The 14,929-nt window shown below is 65.2% G+C and overlaps 3 protein-coding genes across 3 annotated transcripts; 2 read left to right on the top strand and 1 right to left on the bottom strand.

Annotated features, from left to right (window-relative positions):
- The first annotated feature begins 121 nt into the window (after nucleotides 1–121).
- Nucleotides 122–7,227, top strand: CHLRE_03g144747v5 (uncharacterized protein). The gene is made up of 6 exons (XM_043060395.1): nucleotides 122–979; nucleotides 1,229–1,467; nucleotides 1,702–2,514; nucleotides 2,724–3,376; nucleotides 3,535–4,860; nucleotides 5,057–7,227. The coding sequence occupies exons 1-6, from the start codon at nucleotides 573–575 to the stop codon at nucleotides 5,783–5,785; spliced, it is 4,167 nt and encodes a 1,388-aa protein (XP_042925524.1). The 5' UTR covers nucleotides 122–572; the 3' UTR covers nucleotides 5,786–7,227.
- A 600-nt stretch (nucleotides 7,228–7,827) lies between these two features.
- Nucleotides 7,828–10,599, top strand: CHLRE_03g144767v5 (uncharacterized protein). Its single transcript, XM_001695687.2, has 5 exons — nucleotides 7,828–8,228; nucleotides 8,585–8,695; nucleotides 8,991–9,130; nucleotides 9,326–9,681; nucleotides 9,999–10,599. The coding sequence occupies exons 1-5, from the start codon at nucleotides 7,950–7,952 to the stop codon at nucleotides 10,130–10,132; spliced, it is 1,020 nt and encodes a 339-aa protein (XP_001695739.1). The 5' UTR covers nucleotides 7,828–7,949; the 3' UTR covers nucleotides 10,133–10,599.
- Nucleotides 10,600–10,604: 5 nt separating this feature from the next.
- Nucleotides 10,605–14,807, bottom strand: CHLRE_03g144787v5 (uncharacterized protein). Its single transcript, XM_001695581.2, has 6 exons — nucleotides 14,189–14,807; nucleotides 13,971–14,028; nucleotides 13,748–13,846; nucleotides 13,532–13,567; nucleotides 12,017–12,070; nucleotides 10,605–11,804 (listed from the first exon to the last, which is right to left on the bottom strand). The coding sequence occupies exons 1-6, from the start codon at nucleotides 14,269–14,271 to the stop codon at nucleotides 11,715–11,717; spliced, it is 420 nt and encodes a 139-aa protein (XP_001695633.2). The 5' UTR covers nucleotides 14,272–14,807; the 3' UTR covers nucleotides 10,605–11,714.
- Between the last annotated feature and the right edge of the window lie 122 nt (nucleotides 14,808–14,929).

Below are 14,929 nucleotides of genomic sequence, written 5' to 3' on the forward strand. Positions count from 1 at the left end.
GGAGGAGCCAGTTGCGACCGCTGCATGGGCGCACACTGGCGATCCTAGCTGAGACCGCTGCAGACTTCCAGTAAATCACTGTGGCGCACTTGTACTCATAGTAGCCACTTGTGTTAGAACACATTAGTGCTAGGTAGCAAAGCTGACAGACGCGAAGCGCCTCCTCCATCCAATTGCACCGCTTCACTCTGCCCAATTTACCCAACCGCCAGTACGCATATAAATACCATGCGTCTATATCTCTGTCACTGCTGAACCTGGATCGGGAGAGGCAAAGTTCAGGCGGCACTACTGGCACGCTACTTACCCCGGCGCCACTTGCTTCGCACCGCTTGGCACGCCAACGCCAAGCATTCTAGCAGCATTAGTTGCCGCTATACTTGATTAGCTCATAGACGGCCCGTCGTCGGTGCTCCCGACGTCTCGCGCGACTCTTACCATCGCGCACAGCGGGCGGCACATTGGCGACGCACAGACGCACTACGCGACCTACTTCTCGCGACGACCCATCATCGCGCTGGCTCCTCGGACCTTAGGATTCGCGGCCGTCGCGACAGGGCTCTAGGAGTTAGATGAGCAGGCGGTACTATGACGACTCGGACAGCGACGTCGACTTGCGCTCCGGCCGCTCGCGCTCGTCGGCGTCGCGCCGCTACGACTACGGCGCGAAGCGCAAGGAGGCCAGTCGGCCCTGGACCCAGGAGGAGACGGACTGGCTCATCACGGTAGTCTCGCGCCTGGGCACCGACAACTACGATGCCATCAATTGGCAGGAGGTGGCGAGGCAGGTGCCCGGCCGCACCGGCAAGCAGTGCCGCGAGAAGTGGAAGAACGACCTTCGGCCCAACATCAGCAAGGACCCCTGGTCACTCAAGGAGGAGTACGTGCTGGCGCTGGCGCACAGCCTGCACGGCAACCGCTGGAGCGAGGTGGCGCGCTACCTGCCCACGCGCCCCGAGAACACCATCAAGAACCGCTGGTGAGATGAGTGCTACCCCCCCCCCCCGCCCTTTCGGCCCCCACCCGTCCTCCTCCCAGCGGCAGTGGCAGGGCAGCCTTGAGTGCTGCAATGCAGATGCTGTCGATGTGATTTTGAGCAGACCAGATCCCAGACCAGGCACAGCAGCCGTCCTCACCCACTCTGCAACCCCCTCCTCCCCTCTCTGCTACCCCCCCCATGTCACCCCCTCCTCCCCCATCTCCCCCGCCCCCCGCACACAACACGCAGGTATGCCACCAACCGCGCCAAGGCCGAAGTGAAGCTGCGCACCTTCCTGTGGCTCTACACCGACCTGGTGGACCGCCAGTCCTTCCCCGCCGGGCCCGAGGCCATCGACCTGGCCCGCGACCTGTACCGCAAGCTGCCCGATGTGGTGCCGCTGGAGGAGTTCGAGGTGCCCGTGGACTTTTACATCGGCGAGTCGGGCCTGCCGTCGGCTGACACCCGGCCCGAGATCAAGATCATTGGTGGGTTCATTGTGTACGTAGGGGGAGGCCTGGGGCAGGCCTGTGCATTGCTGATGGCGCTGGTGGTTAGTTGTCGCTTTGCGTTCCTGATGTTGTTGCCGTGTTATTGCCCGCGCGAACATTTGTCCTCGCCCCACAGCTGCCGCGTGTATTGCAAACCCCACCCACCAAATGTACGCGACCGTTATCTTACCAAATATGCCTGGACCCCAACTCACCTGGACTCCTCCACAGGCCGCGGCAAGGCCAAGCCGCACGTGCCAGGATCCACCCAGGTCGGCGGCGGCGGCAAGGGCGGCGGCAAGAGCAGCGGCGCCGCCAGCCGCGCGGCCCGTGCAGCGGCGGCGGCCACCGTCGCTGCGCCGTCCGGCAGCAACCCGTCCTCAGGCGCCGCCGGCGGCGCCGCCGCCGGCAGCGGCGGCGGCAGTGCTGGCGGCGGCGGCGGCGGCGCCTCTGAAGGTGACGCCAACTGCTACGTCAAGGTCGGCGGGCTGCTGCCTGGCGGCGCCGTCGCGGCAGAGATGGTGCCCGCCGCCGGCTCCGCCGTCAAGCCGCCGGCGCCGCCGCAGCGCAAGCGCAAGGCCTCGGTGCTGGCGCTGGAGGCGGCGGCGGGCGCCGCCGCCAAGCCCGGCGGCTCTGGCGGCTCTGGCGGCTCCGGCGGGCAGCAGCGTAAGCAGCTGAGCGGCGATGTGGCCATGAAGCTGTCTGAGTCCACCCTGTCTGAGGAGGGCGCGGTGCGGCTCGGCGCAGTCGGCGGCGGCGCGGCGGCGCACATGCAGCTGGGTGGCGGCGGCGGCGGCATGGCGGCGCCGACGGCATCTGCGACTGGCGGCGCGGCGCGGTCACCGCTGGGTGCCGACGGCAGCAGCGGCGGCATTGTGGGCGGTCCGCACGGCCACGGCCACGGCCACATGCACCCCGGCGGCCACCCCGGCAGCTACCCCTACCCGCACCCCTACCCGCACGCCCGCGCGCACTCCCCGGTGGATGCGGAGCTGCTGTGGCAGACGGCCATGGAGGGCTTCAGCGGCAGCCCCGCACGCAAGGGTGAGTCCTGAGTCGTTACTGTGCCATGCAGCAGCAGCCATGCAGGCAGCAGCGCACTAGCCCGAGGTCTAGCCCTGGAGTGCCGGTACTTGCTGCTCGCTGCATAGCAACCCGCGCTCGTCCCACCTCGTCGCCTGTCTCGTCCCACCTCTCAGCCGCCCACGCCCCTGTTGCCCCTGCCCCTGTCTTGTCACCCCGTCCCAACGCAGTGCCTCGCATCGGCGGCCCGCGGCTGAGCGCTGGCGGCCGCGGCGGCGGCAGCAGCGGCGGCAGCCACATCACCTCGTCAGCCGGCGGCGGCGGCGGCGGCCTGTTCGGTCCCGGCGGCCCTGGCGGCCCCGGCGGCCCCATGATGCACCCTGGCGCCGGCGGCGGCTACCCTGGCGCCGCTGGCATGGATCCATCCCTCGATCCGTACGGCGCCCACCACGGCCACGCCGGTTCCATCATGCCGTACGGCTTCCGCCTGCCCGGCTCCGGATCCGACGGCGGCGCTGGCGGCGGCTCGCCTGGCGGCGGCCCCTCTCACCCCTACGCGGCCCACCCGCACCACATGCACCACGCGCATCACCACCCACACTCGCACCTCTACCCGCCGCACCACGCGCCGCACCCGCACTCGTACCCGAGCCACATGGACCCGCATGGCGGCGGCCCTGGCGGCCCCAGCGGCGGCGGCGCGCTGCCGCCGCTGCCTGGCGGCGGCAACGGCGGCGGCTCTGAGGGCGGCGCTGGCGACATTGGCGCCCTGATGATGATGGGGCACGGGGACGGCGACATCTTCGGCCTCACTGACGGACTGGACCTGGCGTCACTCACGGCGCTGATGGGGCCCGGCGAGGGCGGCCACGGCGGCGGCGAGGTGAGCGAGGAAGAAGGGGTGGCGGGGCCGCGCTGGGAACCCACACGGCTATGTACCTGCCTCTTCTTGGCTCTCTGTCGCGTCACGTCGCTGTTCCGAGCGCGTCGTCGAGCTCTGACGCAACCTGCCCGCTGCCTCCGTCGTGTCGTGTGTCGCAGGCGGGTGGCGCCGGCGACATGGCGATGGCCCACGAGGCGATGGCCGGCCTGCACGCCGACGCCATGTTGTCCGGCCTCACACTCGGAGCCCAGCACCAGCAGCACCAGCAGGGGCACCAGCAGGGTCACCAGCAGGGGCACCACCAGCAGCAACAACAACAGCAGCGACAACAGCAACAGCAGGGCCAGGCGCAGCAGCAGCAGCAACAGGGAGGTGCGTCTTCCTCCCTGCACGAGCAGCAGCAGCAGCAGCAAGGGCAGGCGCTGACACCTCGGGGCGGTGGCGCCCGCGGCTCCGGCTCCGGCCCCGTCACCTCCACCACCCCCTCCACGCCGCTGTCGCACCCGCCGCCTGGGCCGACGCCTGCGCACGTGCCGCACACAGTCACCACACTGCCGCCGCAGCTGCAGGCCGTCGCGTCCTCGCCCTTCCCCGTCCACCCGCTGCGCCAGGCCGCATCTCAGGGCTCGGCGCTGCAGGGTGCTGCCAGCGCGCCGCTGGCCGCCGGCGGCCACCCGCACTATCCACCTCACTCGCACCTGCACCCCCACCACCCGCACCGCTCGGTGGCGCACAGCATGTCCCAGGGCAGCTACCCGCTGCCGCCGCTGCAGCCGCCGCCCTCCTCGTCCTCGCTCCAGGGGCTGCAGGCTCACGACAGCGGCGCCGCCGGACCCGAGGCGGCGGCGGCGGCGGCGCAGCTGCCGATCCGCGGCAGCCTGCCCTTCCCGCCCGCCGCCCAGCAGCACTCCCAGCAGCAACAGCAGCAACCGCTCCAGCACTCGCACTCACAACCGCATCAGCATCATCAGCATCAGCACCAACCGCTGGAGATGCTGGAGGGCGAGCACCCGGCGGCGGCGCCACAGCCGTCCTCGAGCCAGGCCGCAGGCGCCGAGTCCTCCGGGGCGGCTCCGCCACCGCCGGCCGCGGGCGGATTGCCGCCACACGGCGGCCACGGCGCAGTAATGCTGCACCCCGGCGTGCGGCAGCGGCTGCCGTCGGGCCACCCGCCGCCCATGCACCCCCACCACATGCATCCAGCCTACTTGTACGGGCCCTACGGGCCGCCGCCGCCGGGTTACGGCCCGCCGCCGCCGGGCTATGGCCCGCCGCCGCCGCATCTGGTGCCGCCGCCGGGCCGAGTGCCGCTGCCCCCCATGCACCCCGCCGCCTCCGCCGCCCGCAGCTCGTCGTCTCAAGCGCCGGGCGGCGCAGTGGGGCCGCCACCGGGCTATCCCGGAGGCCCGCCGCCGCCTGGGTACCCCGGCGGGCCGCCTCCTCCCTACATGCGCGCCTACTACAAGTCCGCCGGCAGCCGACCGGTGAGTGGGGTTGCCCCGCAGCAGGAGGAGTAAATGATAGGGGAGAGGGACAGGGGATTGTACTTCTGCCCCTTCAGATCGCATGTCGGATTGTACAATGGAGGTAGAGAAGAACGCTGCAGCCCCTTGTGCTCGCCGATCACCACCCGTACCTGACTCTCTTCCTCTTCCGCCGCGGCTCTTGCCGTACTCGCAGGGCGTGCCACGTGGCATGTTGCCGTACCCGCCGCCGTATATGCATATGTACGGCCCGCCGCCGCCTCACCACGGCATGCCGCCGCCCGGCTACCCCGACTACCCCCCGCACCCCATGGCCCCGCCGCACCACCCGCACGCCCACCCAGACGCCAGCGGCGGCGGCAGCGGCGGCGGCCCCGCCAGCACCTCGGGTGGCGGCGCCGCCGGCAGCACAGCCGCCGGAGGCCCGCCGTACACTCCTGTGAAGGGTGGTCCGGGGGCGCCGCCGCCATTGGCGGGCTACGACCCCATGATGCCGTCTGCCTACCCGCCAATCCCGGGCGGCAGCAGCGGCAGCGGCCCGCACCACCACCACCACCACCACCTGCACGCGCAGCACCACCAGCAGCAGCATCACCAGCAGCACCGGCTGTCGTCCGTGCAGAGCGACCCAAGCATGGTCTCTGCGGCAGCGGCAGCCGCGGGCATGTATCACCCCCACTACCCGCCGTACCCCGGATACGGCCCGCCGCCGCCACACTCGGGAAGTGTGACCAGTGGCGGCGGCAGCGCCAGCACCCACGGCGGGCAGATGGTGGTGGCTGGCCGCACAATGGCCATGACGCCGGCGGAGGCGGCGGCTGGCGGCGGCGGCGACATGGCGATGATGAGCCGCATGGGCAGTGAGCCGGTGGCGGCGGCCACGTCGCCGGCGGGCCAGCAGCCGGACATGCACGGCGGGCTGTGACGGCATATGCCGAGGCGTGGGAAGCCCCCGCGGGTGCTCAGTGGGTTGGGCGGTGTTGACGGCCGGTGATGGGTGAGGTGAGGGCTTTGGTGCGGCGCGGCACTGGGCGCAGCAGGCGGCCGGGACACGCCGGCGGCACCACCTCCACCACCACCACCACCTTTACCAGACCCGACGGCGGCTTAGCATCCTGACACAAAGGACTCCACAAGTTGGCGTTGACAGCTCTGCGGATGCGGTGGGTGCAAGAGCGCTTGTCACGAAGCAGGAGCGATGGCGTTGATTCTCGCGAGCTCGCCACCCCGGTTCTTGCAACACTCCACACTCCACACCATACATGGATCCAGCTTCATTACCTGTCGGAGGTGGGGTTTAGAACGCAACCTCCGGAAGAAGAGTATTGTGGAGCAGGATGTGTGTGCATGTGCGCGTGCGTGTGTACGACACATGTCACACGGGAACGGCACCTCGGTCTGCGTGCCGGCCGCGTTTTGCAGCGGGCGAGTGCACGTGGGCAGAGGCAGGTACGGGTCCCGGCTTGCCGAGCAGGCAAGGCGGCTTGCAGTGAGGTACTACCAAAGAATACCGGGCGTGCTCAGCAATGCTTCTTCCTTCTTCTTAGTGCGGCGTGTACGTCCTAGTCTTCTAACCTCGCCGATTTTGCGGGCGCCGTGTTGATTAACACGGCCAGACCCTGTTTGTCGTGTCTGGTGGAGTTCCGGCTTGTGGCCGGACGAGGCTGGGACAGCAAGCAATTACAGTATATCTATGATACCTGATTCTGGTTGAGGTAACGATTCTTCCTAGGCATCAGCGCTTGAGGGCGGTTTGGAGAGTGGATACACGAGGATTGGACGATCGGGTAGGCGCGTCTATTGGCTGCTGGCTGGGCTCTTGATCAGGGCCGGCGTGACAGAATTAACACACTGCTCTGCGAGAGCATCTAGAATTGCTATTTGGCCAGCGACGTGTTGTAATGTGATGATAGGCGGGTCAACCTGGTCAACGGATAGCGTGCCTAGCTGAGGAATGCGCACGATTGCTCAATCGTGGACGGCTTGCCAACGAGAGAGGGGATGTAGGTTGTGTGTAGGGAGAAGAGCACAGTAGTCATCACCCAGGGGCACTCTGCTCTTTCCGCAGAGTGCTCCGGCTGATCGATAAGCCTATTGATTGATGCACTTAGATGTATTTAGGCGTTCTTCATAGACGTGTGTGTGCCCTGTGCCTGTGTGTTGTGTGTGGCACGTACCCGCATCGTGCCTACACACAGTCCTGTGGACTTCTGCATTACATTGCATTCACTTCTTCCACTTCTCTTCCTTAACTCTCTCTCTCCTCTTTCGCAAGCGTTGAGGGTGCCGTGGCTTGGTGGCATGAATTGATGACACAGAGTGAAAGCGTGCGTTCGACTTCGGAGCCTTCTGTAATCAATGAGCACTCATCACGGTTCCTCAACCTGGTAGTTCACAAGTTCCTTTGCCACTGGCTGGGATGGTATCGGCAGGGGGTGCTGACAGGGGCAGCTTCACAGCACGGTAGAGGCAGGGTACGGTAGAAGCTTGGGTTGAAGAGCCTGCAGCTGTTCGGCTAGGCAACCACAGCGATGCTCACATTGCAGCCGGCTACACTAGCCACCCCGAGGCAGGATGCGCCATATCGCGGGCGTGAGGATTTCATTATCTTCAATTCTGGGGCTGGTCGAGGGGGGGGCAAACTCGTCAATGAGCGTGCCTACCACTGGTAGTACCAGGGATGCGCGGACGGGTGCTGGACCGCAGCGCACCGCACGCCACGGCACGCCCAATCGTGGCGGACCAGATCACGCCAGACACTGACGGCCTGCCGCACACCCGTGCCGCTAACAATGTCAGCGAGTAGCCATTCAGTATGTACACGATCCCGAGTTGGACGGCTAGCTGCACCAACAGGCGAACCGGCCGGTCTGTGTTGGTTTACGGTATTTTTTTTGCGTGCATGGAGTCAGGCTCCGACAAATCGCACAAACCGTCCTCCCTGCAACATGCGTGTTGTTTATCGTAGATAATTATCGTGCTTGATACATGCGTGATCCGCAAGCACGTTGATAACGCGTTTCCGAACACGAAACACTGCGGCCTCGCGAGCAGCGCACAAGTGTGCAACCTAAATTCGTATATTCATTATGGCAGAAGATGTTGCTGCGACCGCGAAGCCACGGAAGACAGCAGTATCGTTTACCGGCGGCAAGGATTCCATGACCGTGGTGAACTTGCTCAAAGACGCATCCATCGCGCTCGAGGCGAGCAAGGCCTGGCCTGTAGAAGTGCGGCAAGCCTGGACTGCCGACCTGAGGTCGCGGTTGGACACGCTGGCGGGCTGCGAAGTGGCGCTGCTGGTGACCTTCGTGCCGGTCGGCGCCGCGCCCTTCAAGGCCCACCCCCTGGAGCTTGTGAAGCTGCAGGTGTGCCAGGGGCTATGAAGAAAAGGGACTGCGGGGGTGGAGCTGCAGCCATGGTGGTGGTGGCGGGGAGGTGCGCAGGAGTCCTGGGCTCCGATGCCTGGGTGAACTGCCGCACGTGAGGGGAGCCGCCGCTAGCTTCAGGCCTGCCTGCCTGCCTGCCTGCCTGCCCTGCCTGCCTGCCTGCCTGCCTGCCTGCCTGCCTGCCTGCCTGCCTGCCTGCCTGCCTGCCTGCCTAGCACACCTTCCCAATCAACCAAACTACCTCCAGTCCCCCAGTCCCCTGGCCCTAACCCAGATCCTGCCCACTGCCGCTCACTGCCCCTCACTGCCGCTCACTGCCTCGCTCGCGCCGCCAGGCCGCAGCTCTGGGCCTGCCCCACCTGGTGATGGAGGTGTCGGCTGCGCCAACCTTCCTGGACAGCTACCGCGAAAACATCACCGCACTGCGGACACAGCACGGCGTGGAGGTGGGCACAGCAGCTCCGGGTGCATACAGGGACGTGTGTATGTGTGCGTGCGTGTGTGGTTGCGTGTGTGCTTTGTCCATAAGTGTCGAAAGGAAAGCGGGTGTGGGTGGGAAGGTCGCCAGCGTGGGCGGCAGGCACCACGCTGCTGAGTGCCGGCATGTACGCCATCTGTGTTCAAGCGGGCCCTTTGTGGCCCCGCTTCACACGCGGCCGCCCCTACCGCTGCCTGGCTGTGTCGTGCCGACCCCTGCCTGCTCAATTGCTCAGCAACCCTCCTCGCTCCTCCCCCTCCCAGGTCCTGGCCACCGGTGACATGCTGGACGTGTGCAGCAGCTTCATGCCGCGCGCCGCCGCCGGCACCGGCGTGCAGCTGCTCAGCCCGCTGTGGGACATCGGCCGGCGCCTCCTGCTGGAGCTGGTGTGGGCGTACGGCATGTGAGACACGGCAGCGGCGGCGGGGTGTGCAGGAGACAGCGACCCATGGGGAATGGGAATGCAAAGGCCGTGGCGTGCGTGTTTGTATTGTGGAGGAGGGGCGAACTGCCCCTGCCGCCTGCCACTTGAGCCGACCTGACCTGACCTGAATTAAACTGACCTGACGCGCGCGGGCGGCGGCAACACGGGTCGCAGGGAGCCGGTGATCACCTGCGTCAACGTGACCAAGTTCCGGATACAGAGCAAGGAGGCCGCGGCGGAGCAGCAGGCGCAGCCGGGGCAGACGGGCACAGACGCGTGTGCGGCGGCTGCCGGCAGTTCCGAGCAGGCGACAGCGGCAGCAGCAGCACCAGGGTCGCATGGCGGCGACAGCGCTGAGCCCCTGGCAGGCACTGGCGACGGCACAGGCGCAGGCGCTGAGGCTGGGACGGCGGCTGGTGACGAGGACTGGGCGGGACGGCTGCTGGGTCAGCCCCTGGCTCGGCGGCTGCATGCGGAGGTGCTGCTGCCCGCGGTGGAGCGGTTTGGCGTCGACGAGGCTGGAGAGTGGGGTGAGTGACGGGCGGGCGCAGACGTTCTAATGCTTGGGGCAGCAAGGGCTGGAGGAGGGGACAGCTGACAGCAGGGACGGGATTGGCTCTCATGCCACGGCAATCTGATCAGGCAAGCCTTCCGCACTTGCGCGGTGCCCGCGTTCCTGACGCCGTACCCCTGCCTCCTCTCGGCAATTCCCAAGCTCCGCTCGCCCCCAAGCTCGCCCCTGCCAAGCCCTGTGCAACCCCCTCCCCACCATCCCTCCCTGCAGCGCGACTGTTTCCCTACGGGATTGGTTCAAAGTTAACCACCATCCCCTCCCCCTGCTGCCCAGGCGAGTACCACACCATGGTCCTGGCCAGCCGCCTGTTCGCCCGCCCGCTGGCCCTGGGCGCCACCGCCCCGCAGCGCGAGGGCGACTACGCATACCTGGCACACACCACACCGCCGCAGGCGCAGGCGCAGTAGCCGCAGTGGGAGCAGGGGCGTGGGAGTAGGAGCAGGAGCGGTAGGCCGGTTGGGGTACGGTCGCCCTACGCGCAGGTGGCCAGCAGCAGCTGGGCAGCGGCAACGTACGTGTCAGGACAGGCAGCGGCGTGGGAAGTGGGTTACGGTGGTGGGGCAGTGATCAATGCAAAATGCATGAAGCGGTGTACGCAGATACGGACGCAGTAGAGCTGGGGGAGGGATGGGAGCTCGGTGGCAAACGGTTTCGCTATCGATGTGTGAGCAAGCAGCCAAGCAAGCGGGGCTGGCGACCCGTGGTGGTCAACTCTGTGCGGTTGCGTCAGGCCGGTCTGAGAACTGAGGACTGACAAGGATCAACGGGTGGCCCACGGCGGGCTCTGGCCAGTGCCCTGAGCCCATCACAGTGATGTCTCGGGTGCTAACAAATAAACAAATGCAATTGGGAGACTTGAATGACTCTCGGCCGACAGCCACACGCATATTGTTACATGGCGATCTGGCCCTGTGCGTGTGTGTGCCCGCAGCCACGCAGCAGTGACCCACGCGGACACTCCACCGCCCGGCGGCCCGGGGGCTGCGGCCGACGCTGTACACAGAGGCAGATAGGACATTAGATTGACATACAGCCGCTGCCTAGCACTGCCACTCCTTATCACCTCAACAAGCATAGAACCCCAACCCTACAAAGCCATTCCAGGACGCACCGGGCTCCTCGTTGTGTGCGATCCCTGTGATGAGCGGCCAGTGGACAGCCAGCAGCACAGCAGCAGCCCGGCCCTACGTGGGACACCTGGACGCCGCAGCAACATTCACATGATGTTTTCCCTGGCTACAACCCTGCTGGCTACAACAAATTAATGAAACAAACAAACAACTATGTCGGTAGTATACAATGGGCAGCACGTCCGCCGCAGTTGACGCCATGCGTGCTGAGTCCGGCTTCCCCTCTGCCCATTAGTGGGTCCGGCCACGAAGTCCGCACGCCGGCCGAGCAGCCTCATGCCACAGCCCCGACAAACATCCATCGGGGAGTAGCGCGCACCGGCCAACCTTCCAAGCAATACATCGTCACATCCGAATACGCGCACGGGAGTTGCCAGCCACGGCCTCACGGACAGGGCGGCCCAATGCAGGCTGCCCGCGGCTCCGTGTGTACGCTGTCCCCGTCCATCCGCCAACCAATCAAACAAACAAACATAAACAACGACATCAACGCTGTGCTAAAGCTGACATGGCAACTGCACAAGATCTACACAGTTGCATGCACGTGATGTGCCGCTGAGAAGCCTCGTGCCTGACCACCCTGGCGCCCCACCGGGTCACTGGCATGACATTTTCACAATTCCTTTAAACCCCAGAAAAGCCTTCAAGCCCTACAACCCATCCACCGCGTGGCCAGCGGGCCGCGCGATTCTGCCGCTTGCGCCCACATCCGGGGGTGTCGACACAGCTTCAGGCCTCTCTCTGGCGCTCGTCTTGCACTGAATTCCTGGGTTGGGCGACGCTCCTGTAACCATTGAGACCTATTCGTTGGGCTCGGACATTTGATCTTCACCACCACCACCACCACCCACAGCCCACTTCAGCTGCGGGCGCTGGGTGCGCGCGACAGCAGCACCTCCCTGAATGTGGACTTGAGCTTTCGCACGTCCTCAGCCAGCGCCGCCTCCACCTGCGGCAGTGCCAGCAGCCAACAAGATAAGAGAAACACTCAACAGGGCCATTGCTGCAGCCAGGCGAAACTCTGTCCAGGCAGCCATGCAAGCATCTGTCTAGGCAGGCAGGCACGCGAGAATGGCTCAGGCCTCAGGTCTACCAGGGTTAAGCGGGATAGCCGAAAGACACCATGGCTGATGCAGGAGCACACAGCGGTATTGTACTCACAAATGGCTTGGGGCCGGTCAGGCGGCGGATGTCGCGCAGCGACAGGCGGCGGACCTGCAACGCAGAGAGGACAAACAATAGTGCGGCAATGCGAACGCAACGATATGCAATGAGTGGTTAGAAAGCAAATGCCATCTCACAGCCGGCCCAAAGCGCCTCAGAAGGCTCAGGGCTCAGCGGATCCAGTTGCCAACGGGCAAACCAGCATCTGGCTGCGGTTGGCTCTGCTTTGGCATCGCGATTGCTAGGCACCGGGGTTTGGCTATGTGCCTGTGGAAACCGACCCCGGCTATGTCCGGGCGATGAGGTTGTTCGGCCTCAAACTGTGGAGGGGCTCAGCCCCTTTCCCCGTGACCGGGGAACACTTGTCCTTGACGGGGAAAGCCACCTTTCTTGTCAACCCCGTCCGCTTCCCTCACCGTTCTCCGCCCCTCCCTTCCCGTTCTCCTCTTTCTCCCATACTCTATATCTTTCTGGACACCGCTGGTGTTTCTCCCCTGGTGTAGATTATGTGGGGCCGCAGTGGTTCCGCTCCGCCCAGCAGCGACGCCCGCAGCTCCGCGCATTCAGCAGCCCAGCGACCCTGATACTGTCGCACCGCTAATCTGCCGACATCTCTCCGAAAGGGACCGCGGCATTCATCGTGTACACACCATCCCACCCTTGCTGACACGGCGCTGTCCCACTACTGAGCCATTACCAACGTTCGAACAGACGCGTGAAGAGGCTCGCGTTGGCCGCGTTGTGCTTCTGTCGCGATTGTTAGAAAGGTTTAGCATCTGAGGTGGTAATGCGACGTAATGCGCCGGTGAGGCTGCTGGAGCCAATGCCACCTGTTGCCGCAATCCCCAAACTGACATCACCTACAATACTTAGTTGTTCACCCTTATATTTGCGCATACGTAGTGCGACGCGCCTTAGCCTCGCCTCCGGCCCCGCCGTAGCCCACATCGCATAGCAAGTGCAGCTCACGCACGGGCATGGGCAGGAAGCGCGCAGCGCACGCGTGACAGCCACCAGGGCGTGTGGAGCACACCAAAACCTCTATCTATCTATGCTCGTAATGCTAAGCGGGCGCTCTACCATTTGAGCTACGACCCCAGCTCATGACACTGACATGTTTGAAGGGTTACAGGTCAGCCCATCTGCTGGGTACTCTCTTCGCTCGGTTGTTCGGGTAGGCGCGGACTGGCGGCCATCCGCTCATTTACGGGCCGCACCGAAACCACGTTGCCCCCCCCCCGGCCCCCGCACCCTATCCGCCTGATGTTGGCCGGGCCCCCGCACCCTATTCGCCTTATGTTGGCCGGTCGGAGGAATGCCGCAAAGTGATGTGCAGTGCGCAGTGAGTGCCGCTTGGGCACATCCGCGCTGATACACCAAAGAGCCCCACCGCGCACAGCCACTGGACTGCCCAAGAATCCCAACCCTCAGCCCTCCGCCCGCGCTGCCCAACCCTTCCCGGCGCCAATGCTCCCGTCCCAGAACCCCAACGCTTATGCCTTCAGCACTCACCATGGCGCCACCGTCGAAGAACAGGAAGGCGGGCACCTGCATTGCCCACGTGGTGAGGGGCGACGTCAATCATCCAGCCAGTCCAGTGCCCCGGACGAGCCTGCAGGGCCCTACGCTGCTGCAGCGCGCCTGAAGGCACACAGGCGCGCCACCACGGTGGCCATGGAGCCACACCCCGCCAGCCAACCCCGCCACGCGGCCGCCCTCGGCACTCACTGCGCGGACGCTGTGTATGCGCGACAGGTCGCTGGTGTCCCCGTAGTCCGTCTCCACGTTGTGCCGCACAAACGCCACCCGCGCCTGAGTGCGGTTGGCCTGCGCAGGGAGAGGAGCGCACACTTCCTCGCCTTCCAGCCCTGTCCTAAGTTACCGATACGTGACTGAACGGCGGCCTGGCATGCGACCGGGGTTGTGTGTGATAGCCATCCTGCCGCCTCACCTCCTCCCGGAGCTGCTCAAAGCGCAGCGCAGCATCCTTGCAGCTTCCGCAAGATGGCCTGACCGATGGGGAGCGCGGGTGGAGCAAGTCGGGATGCAGAGCCGCCGGAGAGTCTAGGGTTTGCCACGCGTGCAGGCCCCACAGCTCCCTCAGCCCGGCGTGAACCCCAGCGAAGCCGCGTGTGACGCCTTCAATCCTTGACGGTGCATCATACCCACCGGTACATGAACATGACGACGAGGGAGTTGTTTGCGTGCTCGCACAGGGCATCGAACTCATCGGCGTCCCTAACTTCCATCATGTCGCCCTTCAGAAGCTGGTTCGCCAGTTGTGCCCTCCTCTCCTCGGCCTCCTGCTGACGACGCCATTGAGCGTCCAATGCTGAACGGCGGTCTATTTGCACTGCCAGCACTTTGACCCTGGGCTGGCGCGGCGCCCGCAGCGGGCAACCGCTGCGGCCGGCAACAAGCGAGCGTCCTTTGACCAGGAAAGAGCCCTGTCTTTGGGCAAGGAGTGCTGGAACAGACATTTGGCCTGGCGCTGGATGTTGCAGTCAAGTTCCCGCGAAGACCAAGGCGGCTACTCGCGATATATGTGGAAGGATTCTAAGCTGCGAGTGCAGTTGCGAGCGTCACGACTTGCAAGTGTCGGAGAATGATGTTGCAACTGGCCTCGGTTCCGGCAAAAGACGACCTAATGAAGCTGAAACTATAGTGACAATGTAGTAGTAGCTGTTTAAGGTGGACATACTGGAAGTCGGAAGCGGAAGTCGGACCGTCGCCACGTCATTGCCAGGCAGAAGCAATGCCAACGGCGCCGCAACATGTAGTATAATGTAATTGCACCTCTTCTGTCAGCGCAGAGAATGAAAGGGGGAAGGGGTTGGGGCGTGTGCGTGTGCGCGTGGTCGGTGGGCGGCCGCCGGTGCGAGTGAAGGCTAACGGGTGCAAAGGGCGGGT

This window comes from Chlamydomonas reinhardtii, chromosome 3, assembly GCF_000002595.2.
Source record: "Chlamydomonas reinhardtii strain CC-503 cw92 mt+ chromosome 3, whole genome shotgun sequence".
In the NCBI taxonomy this organism is placed as follows: domain Eukaryota; kingdom Viridiplantae; phylum Chlorophyta; class Chlorophyceae; order Chlamydomonadales; family Chlamydomonadaceae; genus Chlamydomonas; species Chlamydomonas reinhardtii.